Genomic DNA, 12,871 nt, shown 5'->3' with positions numbered 1-12,871 from the left:
CATCTAAATCTTGAATCTTGCTCTATTCCAGTGCCTCCACTATTGCCTTAACTCAGGCATTCTTCTTTCACCAGGATTATCGCAATAATCTCCTAACCTATTTTCCCTTCTCCGTATTCTCCACTCTAATCCATCTATCATACCATTGCTAAAATAATCTTTTCTTTAAAAAACAAATATGAACATGTTGCTCTTTTGCTTAAAAGGCTTCTTTTGTTCCTTATAGACAGGATAAAGTCCATATACCTTAGCAAAGCATATCAGTCTCACCTGCCTCTCCTCTCATGCACTCTGACCGTATTGAGTAAATTAGTTTCCTGAATACACCATGCTCTTCACCTATAACTTTACGTATGCGGCTCCCTCTGTGTGGACTTTCTTTCCTGCTCCCCCAAGTCATCCTTTGGACTCCTTTATTTCCTTTGTGCAGCTTTCTCTGACATGCCTAGACTGAGTTAGTAACTTTATCCTCTGTGCTGCACAGTGCTGTCGTACCTATATAAAGCCATCTTTTAGCATTTACTACGTTATATTGTTTGTCTATATATCCCTTAATAGATTGTGATCTTCTCAAAGGAAGGTGCAGCACCTACCATAGTGCCTGGATGCAGAATAAGCCCTCAGTAACTTCAAAAAAAAAAATACAGTCTCTATCTTCTAGGTGTCTACTCTCTAGTGGTTTCACCACCATCCTAAGCATTCCTGACAAATGGTAGCTGGGTTTTCCTTCTGTTTTGCAGTATATCAACTCTGGAAACCTGGAACAGTTGCTAGACAGTAACCTGCATTTGCCCTGGACTGTGAGGGTGAAACTGGCTTATGACATAGCAGTGGGCCTCAGCTACCTTCACTTCAAAGGCATTTTCCATCGGGACCTCACATCTAAGGTACGAAGGCTTTACATGCACTACTCTTTGAGACACTGTCTTCCATTACCAAGAAAACTGTGTTAAGAAACCAGTCATTAATGTGCTTGAGAATGATGGAGATCTCTTATAAATTCAACATTCAGTCACAGAGGATACAACTTATTACTATGTACACCTAGTCCTTAGAAAGCCAATCTCGGCTCACAGTGGGTACCTTTCATTGCTGAGTCTGGCAACACATACATCTTGAGAACCTTCACTCTTGGCTTCAGGTCCTGAATGTGTGTTGCAGGAGTAGATGGCATGAGGACACTTAAGAGGTTCTTGCCCTATAGGAGTGACAGCAGTCAAGGTAATGTGGGAGCCTGTCTCTTAGTGTTTTCTCCCATGGCCTCCAGCAGGAGTTCTGTGATTTTTAGTCACTTGAGTGTAGGTTTTGAAAGCCATAATGTACTGACCCATTTTCTTTCTGTGTGATTGAGTTTCTGCCATCCTGCCAGTTCCTCTTTGGTGTCAGCTGGTCTCTGTAGTATTCTCTTGCTGTCCAAATTGCTGTGTGACCAGGTTAGAAAAGAGTTGCTTTTAGAGGAAGTTGGCCATACTACAAGGCAGACACCTCAGGGCCAAGTAGCACAGGACATCACGTGACAAGGCTTATATAAAATAGTACTGTTTGATCATTGATATGGGAACTATAAATCATCTAATATAACTTCTGTCCAAGAGCTGATTTAAAGTCTTCTAGGGAGGTATTATAGAAGTTTTGTACCTGCCCAAGAATAGCTGTTATTTCATTCTGCACCCTCAACACATACATATGCACACACACGCACATGCATACACATACTCCTACAGCCCTTCTGTCATGGATGAGGGGTATGGGAGCCTGTTATAAGAAAAAGTTTGCGAAGGGAACAAAAGCAGGCTGTGCTGTCAGAGCCAATAAGACCTAGAGCAGTGAGTCTCTGGCTACCTCACATTAGAATGGTTCTGGTGTTCCAAACAGCAGTACTGTCCTCGAGGGACCCTGGCCATTGGTTTGTGAGTACTACACAGAAAATAGCTTTGGGGAGGTGCTTGTAGGGCCCCTAGGTGTGGCAGGGCCATTTGTAGTCAGCTGCACTGTTACTGAAGGAGCACTAAGACTGGCAGGTGGAATCTGGTGACCAGCTGAGACCTAGTTGTGAGGAGTCCTTTATCTTCATTGGTATAAGCAAGGACTGGACAGTTGGACAGCTGGGACCTGGAAGGTGGTATCATTTCCTTTCCTCAGACTTTTCTCCTTCCTTAGAATGTTTTAGAAACTCAAAACTTAGAAAACTGCACTTGTTCCAGGCAAATGGGTGGGGTTGTATCAACTTAGATACTGCCTTAAGTTGGTAGTATACTCTCACCTTAGGCATGCAACTAAAATCAAGTTGCTGGGGCTTCCCTGGTGGCGCAGTGGTTAAGAATCCGCCTGCCAAGGCAGGGGACACAGGTTCGAGCCCTGGTCCGGAAAGATCCCACATGCCGCGGAGCAACTAAGCCCGTGCGCCACAACTACTGAGCCTGCACTCTAGAGCCTGTGAGCCACAACTGCTGAGCCCTCGTGCCACAACTACTGAAGCCTGCGTGCCTAGAGCCCATGCTCTGCAACAAGAGAAGCCACCACAATGAGAAGCCCGTGCACCGCAACGAAGAGTAGCCCCAGCTCATTGCAACTAGAGAAAGCCTGCGTGCAGCAACAAAGACCCAACGCAGCTAAAAATAAATAAATAAAATAAGTAAAAAAAAAAAAAAATCAAATTGTTGCTTCCTACTCAGAGAGCATCATTTCTTCTAAGGTGGAGGGAGGCCATGGCAAGTTATCTGTCAGTCACACAGGTATTTCCTGTGCACCTACATGAGTGTCTCCGGTGCCTGGTACCATGAATGAAGGGATATTTGAAAAAGATAATTTCTGACCAGAGGTAGTCTTGTTGGGAAATAACTGAAGAATAGTTCATAGCATTTTATAATTGAGTGTTCAGCTATAGACTATAGTTTTTCAGACAAAAGAAAGATCACTAGGCTAGGGTAGCTAGGCTTTCTGGAGGAAAGTCCTCCACTACCAATGAGTTCCTAAGAACTCATCATATTCTCTTCAGTGCCCCCAAAACACTTTGTCCCATTGTGCTAGTGTCCAAGTGTGATTCTGTCTGGGATTGTCATAGTGTATGTATTGTAAAAATGACTAACCTTTTTGGAACTATAGGGTAAGACCACTGTCCTTTGGTTTTCCTAATAGGGAGTGGGTATTCCCATGTCAGTTGGCTTGAGATGAGAAACTAGGAATTTAGGAGAAAGAACTCCCTGGTATCACTGGGCTGTACTTTCTTGGGTCTGAACTTTAGGGGGTGGTGAGAACAAATGACTTTGCAACCTGGAGACAGGCTCGGAAGTACACTCTAGGGAATCTCAAGTTGAAGAAAAACTTCATTGCCCTTTTTATCATCCCTGAGCTTTTGGTAAAGTTTTGTCTAAATGTTTTATCTTCATAGTGTTGCAGAGATTAAGGAGAAGTTTGTGTGTCCCCACCTAGACCAGAGCAGCCCCACCCAGGAGACCTGTGTGATGGTGACAGTGACCATAAGAATGAGAAGCCCAAGGGAGAAGTCTAAAGGGACAGAGTAGGGCTTTGAAATTTCCAAATTATCTCCTTATTGTCCACCTTGGGTCTGAGTTTGATTTCTTTAAGGACAATAAAAGGTTTACTTATATTCTAGCGTGTACACTTCCTATTATTTGATGGTTCTGTTGTGTCCGTGTCTCCCACCAACACATGAGTTTCTCAAATGCCGCTCATATTCACCTTTTTATTCCTAGCACCTAACATATAGAGCCTGTCAGAGTAGGGGCTTCCTGGCCCTCTTTCAGAAAATGTGCTTGATGGCACAGAGGCCAAAACATCTGCTTGAGAACTGAGATTTTGAGTCCCACACCCAGTTTTGTCCCACCTCTTTAAATGACCTCAGTGCTCGTGGGTCCTTAGTGTCCCCAGTCTATTGACCTCATAGGAGTGATCAGTCCGGGCTTTTCAGGCCAGAGCTAACAGGAGGGATTTAAAGTAGTAGGAGCGTGTTCCAGCTAGGTATACCAGGATAGAGAGAAGCACATGCCTTTTTCCAAATGATCCTGAGCCTATGGTAGCGGCAAAGAGGATCACTGGTTTCCAATCAGAGTGCCTATTGAAAGCAGTATTGCCTTTGTAGGATTCACACATCAGTGGTTACTGCAATACTGTTTTCAAGAGTGAAGAGTCTGTCAGATATAGCTGTTCTGTCTAATTTTGTAATTATTGCGGTGCTGATGATTTACTTAGAAGCAAGTGTGATGCAGTGTGGCTTTAAAAACATTCCATTCTTGAGCTCCATCAAGAAGTGGCAACAGCCACACACAGGCTAGGAGTGGCTGGTACAACTGTACGTGAGCCTTGGCTCTTAGGGGCAGCTGGGAGAGCAGTTTCTTTCTGCTTAATACTGTTACTGCCCAGGATCAGGCAAGCACCACTAGTCTTTTTGGATTTCCCCTAGGAGTGTGAATTATGTATTGTACCTCTCTTCTTGGTTGCTGGGTTTTCGTTAGTTAGTTTGTTTGTTTTGGGTTTTTTGGGGGGTGGGAATGTTTTTTTGTTTTTTGTTTTTAACTCCAAAGAATCCACTCTGGCCATTCCACTAGAGTGAAAAGCCTATCTAGCTGTGATCTTAGGCTAGGAACCCCACAACTAGGAACAGAAAATGCCAATTTTCAGAGTCTGAAGAGAGCATGAATTAGAAACAAAGTTGAATGCTGGGGGGAGGTAGAGAGTGTGTATTAGGGCACCCTGTAGTCATTTTTTATAAAGAGAACCATCAACAGCCTTTGGGAACCATTTATACTGTGCTACTAGAGGACATAGAAATTACTAGAATGCAATCTGTACCATCCCTGGGCTCTTAGTCAAGTTGGAGAGACAGATATGTGAGTAGATTATTTCCCAAGAATTACAGAAAAGAGAGGGGATCACATGGTGGGATGGAGGGGAAGGGAAAGGATGGGACACATTACAGCAAACCAGATAATCTTTTGAGACTTGGACTGCAGCCGTCTCTGGGACATTTAGGAGGGCAATTCAGTCTCTGATCTCCCTGTGGTATGAAAAGAAACTTTTAACCCTTCTTGAGATGTAGAATCAGTACTTTCTTTCTAAGTGGGTTTATGGGTGAATTTGTTGGTGATAAGTGGAGAGAGGTGTTGGCACATGGAAAGCCTTTTTTTTGTTGTTCTAGAAATATCTTTAGCTTAGAGCTAACACTCACAAATGGGCTTGGCATTTCTCCGCTCAGGTGGTTTTATTCAGTGCCAATACTGACTGTGCAGCTGTTCTAGGAGGCCTCAGGATCTGCTCTTAGGTGTCTACTCTGGCCCAGTTCTGAAGGATTTGTGTTGGCTTCCAGAAATGCATTCATGGCCACCTTTTGAGTCTTGTCAGCTCAGTCCCCATTATGGAGAGTCGAATGTATGATTAGTGTATGCCTTTTCACCTGCTTTTGAAAGAAGCTTCAGTCATCTATCCAGGCTTTCATATAACAAACTTTTGCTAAGTTCTTTCTGTGTGTCTGTGCTAGGTTAGAGATACAGAGATAAATGGAATCATTCCCTGCCCTTGACGAGGCAAACATGTAAGTCTCTCTGCTACGGTGTGATGTATTATAATAGGAGTAGGACAAAGAAGAACGGGAGCCAGGAAGCAGCAGTGCCTGGGCCCCTCTTTGAACCCGAAAAGGTCACCTGTCGCCTCAGGGAAGTCTGACTGGGCCTTTCTTATGTCTGCTGCTTATTCCAGGCATACTTTTGAATAAAGCATTCTTCATCCTCTGTTTAGTGGACTTTGTATCCCACACAGCCTGAAAATTAGTCTGGCTTCTTCAGAACCCCACAGTGGTCTGAGCTTCATATTTTGTACTCTGTAGTCAAATAGTCTGTACTGGGGCCATGTCCAAGTCGGGTGAGAAATGCAAGCATTACACTAGGTGCCCTTGGATTAACCAACGTTGGAGGTAGGGGCTAGCATCCCAGATGAAGGGGTCTTATTGTATTGCCTGCACAAACAGTGCTGCCTTCTCCATGGGCCCTGGCCCCTTTTGCTATCTTTTTTTTTTTTTTTTAATTAATTTATTTATTTTTGGTTGTGTTGGGTCTTCGTTTCTGTGCGAGGGCCCCCTCCAGTTGCGGCAAGCGGGGGCCACTCCTCATCGCGGTGCGCGGGCCTCTCACTATCATGGCCTCTCCTGTTGCGGAGCACAGGCTCCAGACGCGCAGACTCAGTAGTTGTGGCTCACGGGCCCAGTTGCTCCGCGGCATGTGGGATCTTCCCAGACCAGGGCTCGAACCCGTGTCCCCTGCACCAGCAGGCAGACTCTCAACCACTGCGCCACCAGGGAAGCCCCCTTTTGCTATGTTAAGACTACATTGTTCCTGCCATGGCCTTGCTGTCTCTAGTGGAAAGCTTTTCAGCCAGTTCCTCTGGAGAGGCCAAAATCATTAGGAGGGATCCCTTTAGAATCAGGAGACCTGTGTCTTTACCACTTATAGTTGTAAGCTACACTTTTCTCATCTTAAATGTAAAAATCTCAGATCTGCCTACCTGACAGTGTTGTTTGAATCACTTGGATTATGTTTATGAAAAATGTTTTGTAATTCTTAAGGTACCACACAGACAGAAGTAGACAATCTGTCCCTTGCCCAAGGGGCTAGGAAATATTCTCTAGGCCACTTCCTCTAGGCCACTTCCCTCTTAAGACATCCCTGCTTTGCTAAAGCTTATAGTCTATAGCTTACAGTCTATAGCTATAGGAAGGGGCTATAGAAACAGATACTTTCATTATAATATCTCAAATGCTAGGGTTAGAGAGAGGAGAAGCATAGGGTGCTTTGAAAAAGGATATTTAACCCAGCCTGAGGGTACAGAGAAGACTTCTTGGAGAAGGTGATGCTTGAGCTGAATCTTGAAAATTGAATTCTGCTTAGTAAGTATTGTGTGTGTGGAGGGGGGTTATATTCCAGACCAGACCAGACTGCATAAACAAAGGCATAGAGGCATAAATGGTCTGATGTGCAGACTGTGAGGCTGAAGTGGTAGGGGATAAGAATTGAAAAGAGAGGAGTCTGATCATATACTATCTAATTGGATTTTATCTTCTAGATAGGAAATGAAGAACCATTGTGGCTTTTTTAAAGTAACAGCTTTTTTGAGATATTACATAAAATAAAATTCACCCTTGCAAAGTATACATTTCAGTAGTTTTTAGTATATTCAGTAATCACCACTAACTAATTTCAAAACTTTTCATCACTCCAAAAGGAAAACCCCATGCCCTGTTCTCCTCTCCCTTCAGCATTTGGCAATCACTAATCTTTTATCAGTTTCTATGGATTTGCTTATTCTGGACGTTTCATATAATGGAATCATACAATATGTCATTGCCAGCTTTTAAGTAGGGGAGTAACACAGATTTGCATTTTACAGAGATCATGCTGGCAGAAATGAGGGAGGTGGATTATGGAGATCAAGCCTGGCCCAAGCCACAGAGACCAGTTGGAATATTGCAGTATTCAGGGGAGGATGTGAACTAGGGTAATAGTAGTGGGGATGAAGAGGGAGGGACCGATTTGAAAAACATTTAGAAGCTAAAATTACTTGGAGTAAGAGTAAAAAGTCTAGGCTGAATCTCAAGTTTCTAGCTTAGCAAACTGGGTGGACAATGGCAGTGCCAGTTGACATAAAAATATAGCTAGAGTTTTAGTTTTGGGGGAAAAAAGATGAGTTCAAGTTTGCATGTATGGAGTTCAGTGTGAATAATCCAGGAGGAGATGTCCAGAAATAGATGAGATGTGCAAAGCTGAAGCTTGAGGATAAAGGTCAGTGCTGAGGATATACATTTGGGAGTCATCAGCACAGAGGTGGTAATTAGAAAAGAAATGTGGAATAGCCTCCACAATAGAGCACAAGCTGTAGGCCCAAGATAGAACCCTGAGACCATCATCCTCATTAGGGCCTGCATTGGAGTGTGTAAAGGTGGAGGAAGAAATCCATAGTGTCACAGAAGCCAGGAGAGAAGATTCAAAAGGAACAAGAATAGCCTGTAACTAGCCTCTAATGGCTAGTCTGTTAGCTCCAGGACTGCAACGGCTTAGTCTCTGCATGCCCAGTACTAATATGATTCCTGAATCATATGTAAAAGTGCTGAAGAAAATAATCAGCAATGTCAACAGCAGCAAGATCAAGTAATAAAAGGACTGATTTTGTCTACTGAGCTTAATGCCACAGAACTCATGGGGATCCTCAGTGAGAACACTTCCAGCAGAAGCCAGTGAGGAAGGAATGGGAGATAAGGAACTAAAAACAGCAAGTGTTGCCAGCCAAACTTCACTAGCCCAGGCCCCACTAAGGGCAGGCTCAGGAGTTTATTGAAAAACCCTATAGGAACTAATCCTGGTCAGAGTTGCTCTCCATTTTCCTTCTCGCCTCAGATACAGACTCCTAAAGTTTGCTCTTTTGGTTTTCAGTATTCCTTCTCTGTCTTTGGCTCTAATGCCCAGCTGTTGGCTGTGGGGAAGCTTTTAAGAGAGGCAGTGGTCACACTCCAGACCAGAGGCAGACCGGACTAGGCAGGCTTGCCCCATGTTGTAGGGCCTTGATCATCCCTGCTGTAGTCATTTCTTAGCTGCTCAGAGAAGCTACTATGAAGTCACTTCCTTCTGGATGGGTGGTTTATAATGAGTGAACAAGAGGTCTCCATGAATGTGAAGATGGGGCAGAAACTGAACAGCTTTGACAAGGGCAGTATACTGTGGTCCTGTTCTGTTCCTTACTTGCTGAATCTAAGCTGAATTTAACAGGGTTGTTTCTGAGGGCTATAAAGCAAATAGTAAATAGGACTTCAGACTGAGCCTTGGAGACAGGAACCTGAGTTGCTGGTGAAAGAGGAGGAGGAGGGGAGAAAAATAAGTGACAGATCTGAGGTGCCACTGCCTCACAAGCCAGTGCCCAACAGCCTAGGCTTTGACTGTCTAATAGAGAAGCTGGCCTAGAGCCTGTCTTCTCACAGACAGTAAAGTCAGGGAGCTGGGGTGGGGGTGGCGGAGTGCTGAGCCAGTGGACTGATGGGAGGGCCAAAGCCAGGACAAGCACAAGGATGGTCCTGCTTAGAAGCCAGAGACACTTATGTCTGCCAGGAATCAAGGGTAGGAGAGGATGTAATGAAATCACATTACATGAAATCACATTTCCCTTCCAACTCAGGGAAAGAGAGAATAGTGTGATCACATCAAAGCCAGAGTAAGGGACTAATTTGTACCTGATGTGGAGTAAGCAGGTGACTTGGCAATGCCTTGGCAACTGGACGCCAAGGCAAGGAAGAGGGAGGGCTGGTTTGGTGATATAGGGCCTTGCTGGCCCCAGAAATGTCCATGGGAGCCAAGGATCCCTGCTCCCTGCTGCCTCTGGAGGAAGGTGGGTGGAGTGAGTTGCCTCCTGAGCCAGAGTGGTATAGGGCCATTTTGAACACAGCTATTTGGGGAGAGTTTGTTGCTGCTTTGTGTTTATTTTCACGTCACTTGGGTGGGTCATCCTTTCTCTGGAGATAGCAGCATTTGTTCAATGAGCTTGTCCTGAGCCTCTCTCATGAATTGAATACTGTGAGGAAGGCAGGCCCAAACCTAAACTTGCTCCTGAGGAGCTGATGGCCTCTGCTAGGCTGTAAGAGGGAGTGGCACAGAGGGGTTAAGGGAGTTGAGATGAGAGAGAGATGAAGGTGAGAGCTGGAGAGGTCAGGACTGGAAAGGTAAGCTTGTCTTAAAACACAAAATTTTCTGAGGTGAAAAGAATTGGAAGAACATTCCAAATGGAAGGGAACAGTATAAGCAAAGGCAAAGGTTTGCAGGACCTGTTCAGGCTTCCCAAATCAAGCTTGTCTGTTACAAGTTTGGATGAAGATGTGTACATAGGGGCACCAAGGCACGGGGAGGTTGGTAGCTGGTTGGTTAGAGCCAAATCATGGAATTTTTTTCTTTGGCTGCGTTGGGTCTTCGTTGCTGTGCACGGGCTTTCTCTAGTTGTGACGAGCAGGGGCTACTCTTCGTTGTGGTGCACAGGCTTCTCATTGCGGTGGCTTCTCTTGTTGCGGAGCATGGGCTCTAGGTGTGCGGGCTTCAGTAGTTGCAGCACATGGGCTCAGTAGTTGCGGCTCACGGGCTTAGTTGCTCCACGGCATTTGGGATCTTCCCGGACCAGGGATCGAACCTGTGTCCCCTGCATTGGCAGGCAGATTCTTAACCACTGCGCCACCAGGGAAGTCCCAGAGATCATGGAATTTTAACGCCAGAGAAGAGGTTGGTTGTGATCTTGTGGGCAGTGAAAGTTGGTGTAGGCTTGGGCACTTGTCCTGTGCTTACATTACTTGGCAAGATCAGACCTGGCCTTGGGTCTCTGTGTTCTGAGGGAAGGATGAAGGGAGGCCAGGGGCCTGATGATAGCCTGTCTTCCTCCACTAGATTGTAAGCTCCAAGAGGACAAGGGTTTCTGTTCATTGAGGTATCTCAGACACTTAGAACCATGCCTAGCACATAGAAAGTAAGATAAATATTTGTTTGGAGCATGATATAGTCCTAGGGCAGCCACCAAAGATCCAGGCCTAACTCATCTCACATGGCTATCAGAGCCCCCAAGTCTGACCACGGGGGTCAGCCCAAGAGTGTGGTTTCACCAAGGAGCAGAGGACAAGGTGCCCTGTGGCAGGGAGGGGTGGTGGTAAAGTCTATGGCTGGCTGGTCCCACTTCTGAGCCACATTGTCTTCTTTTTTGGGAACCCTAGAACTGCCTGATAAAGAGGGATGAGAATGGTTACTCTGCAGTGGTAGGTGACTTTGGCCTGGCTGAGAAGATCCCTGATGTCAGGTGGGTAGCCTTAATGGGTGCTGGGGTCACAGAAGGGACTGAGGCAAAGGGAAGACTCCAGCTTCCTCCTCAGCGGCCAGGACTTGGTCACAGCCCAACCTCAGCTCCCTAAATTCAGTCAATTCTAGTGTGTGCCCATCCTTGGGGGAGAGGAATTCCCAGTGGTCAGATATCTCATTGCACCTGCCAGTGGCAAGCTCATTTTCCATGTAATCTCACCCCACAGCATGGGGAGTGAGAAGCTGGCTGTGGTGGGCTCACCCTTCTGGATGGCACCCGAGGTTCTCCGAGATGAGCCCTACAATGAAAAGGTGAGTCTGGGGACCCCAAGGTCTGGTTCTCTGTAGAATCCATTCTTAGCAGAAAGTGTCCTGAGTCACACTTCATGTATGGGGTGAGGATCTACATCCTTCGTGCCAGAAACAGGGCTGGTACCTGTCAGCTGCCTAGTGAATGAATTGAATGAAATATGGACAATAGGGCCCAGGCCTGGGCTAGTGGACATGAGGGGCAGAAACCCCACCTCTCACCCCATTGAGAGGGAAACTGAGATCTCAATTCCCACCAGGCGGACGTGTTCTCTTATGGTATCATCCTCTGTGAGATCATCGCCCGCATACAGGCTGATCCAGACTATCTTCCCCGAACAGAGGTGAGCTCCAGGATGGGGATCAGTGCCACTGGGATGGGGCTGCTTTTGAGGCCATGGAATTGTTTTTTTCTTGGGTGGAGTTGCTGGAACTTAGTCTGTGGTTACTTCTCTGGGGCAGTTCCCAGACTCTCCTGAGCAGGCCAGGATGGGTGGAGGGATTCATGACCTGGCTACCAATGTCCCCTGGTCCTTCCCCTCCATACCCATCCACAGAATTTCGGGCTGGACTATGACGCTTTCCAGCACATGGTGGGAGACTGTCCCCCAGACTTTCTGCAGCTCACCTTCAACTGTTGTAATGTGAGTATCTTTTTCCTCCTGGCTTTTGTTGGGGCTGGCTGAACCCTGTTCACCTGGTTAGGACTTTAGGGAGAGGCTGCTAATTAGCCTTACAGGGACCTGTTTTTCACTGATGAGTGACAGTGCCCACATTCCCTCCTTTAGGCCTGCCAGACTCTGGTCCAGAGCCTTGGACCAAGGAAAGGAAAATTGCTTTGTATTATCCTGTCCTCAGCTTGTAGTGTAGACCTACTACCCCTTGCCTTAGATATTGATGGAGCTCTGGTCAGATTTTAGTTGGACTGTGTGCTTAGCTGGTCCAAGACCCGTGAGAAAAGCTCTTGTTAGCCTTTATTTTATATAGCTCTGGGGTTGGACCTACCTGTTATGACTAAGGGGGTAGCTGGGCCTTGTCCAGGTAGCTTCCAGAAACATGTTAGCTGCAGAACTCAACAAAGAATAGAACCAACCAATGTGAACATACCCTTTTGGAGGGTTCTCTGCCAAACAAGGGGATAAGACATATACAGAAAGGCTGCTGAGATAGGGGAGGATATTAGACAATAGCATCTTCCCTGACCTTAATTTTGGGACTCACTCTTGTGGTCTGGGGCCTTCAGAAAAGATCTCTTAGATGCACATCTGAATCTCAAAAGATGCCAGACAGACTCAAATGCCATCCTTGGGATGGAAGATGGGAGGGCAGGGCTAATGGCTGGTGTGGATGACTACAGATGGACCCCAAACTGCGCCCATCCTTTGTGGAGATTGGGAAGATCTTGGAGGAAATTCTGAGCCGCCTACAGGAGGAAGAGCTGGAGAGGGACAGGAAGCTGCAGTCCACAGCCAAAGGTAAGAGATTAGACCGGAGCGTCCAACCTGACCCCAAGGGGGGATATTAGGATGCTGGGGGGAGGGGGATTTCCCTCTAGGGCTGTGATTACAGGATCCCATGTCCAGAAGAAAGGCAAAGGAGCAGGGGATGATTGAAAAAGTCCTGGAGCTGTGGGCTGGCATATTGCCTCCCTTCTGAGTCTGTTTTCTCATTGGTGCAATGGGCAATGGTACTTACTTTGCTTTCCTGAGTGGTGACACTTTGTGGTATGAAGTGCT

The 12,871-nt window shown here is 46.1% G+C and overlaps 1 protein-coding gene across 2 annotated transcripts in view; it reads left to right on the top strand.

Annotated features, from left to right (window-relative positions):
• TESK2 (testis associated actin remodelling kinase 2) overlaps positions 1 to 12,871 on the top strand; it is a 130,804-nt gene that overhangs the window by 116,210 nt on the left and 1,723 nt on the right. Inside the window, exons 5-10 of one of the 2 annotated variants that reach the window (XM_059921487.1) lie at positions 741 to 887; positions 10,745 to 10,827; positions 11,054 to 11,138; positions 11,396 to 11,479; positions 11,693 to 11,779; positions 12,493 to 12,610. In XM_059921487.1, coding sequence (XP_059777470.1) covers positions 741 to 887; positions 10,745 to 10,827; positions 11,054 to 11,138; positions 11,396 to 11,479; positions 11,693 to 11,779; positions 12,493 to 12,610 — 604 coding nt within the window. The remainder of the gene's footprint in view (positions 1 to 740; positions 888 to 10,744; positions 10,828 to 11,053; positions 11,139 to 11,395; positions 11,480 to 11,692; positions 11,780 to 12,492; positions 12,611 to 12,871) is intronic. The other variant, XM_059921495.1, reaches the window with a different exon arrangement.

The sequence above is a fragment of the Balaenoptera ricei genome, chromosome 1 (assembly GCF_028023285.1).
Source record: "Balaenoptera ricei isolate mBalRic1 chromosome 1, mBalRic1.hap2, whole genome shotgun sequence".
NCBI lineage: Eukaryota > Metazoa > Chordata > Mammalia > Artiodactyla > Balaenopteridae > Balaenoptera > Balaenoptera ricei.
The sequence above is the reverse complement of the archived record's forward strand: the minus strand, read 5'-3'. Positions and strand labels throughout refer to the sequence as shown.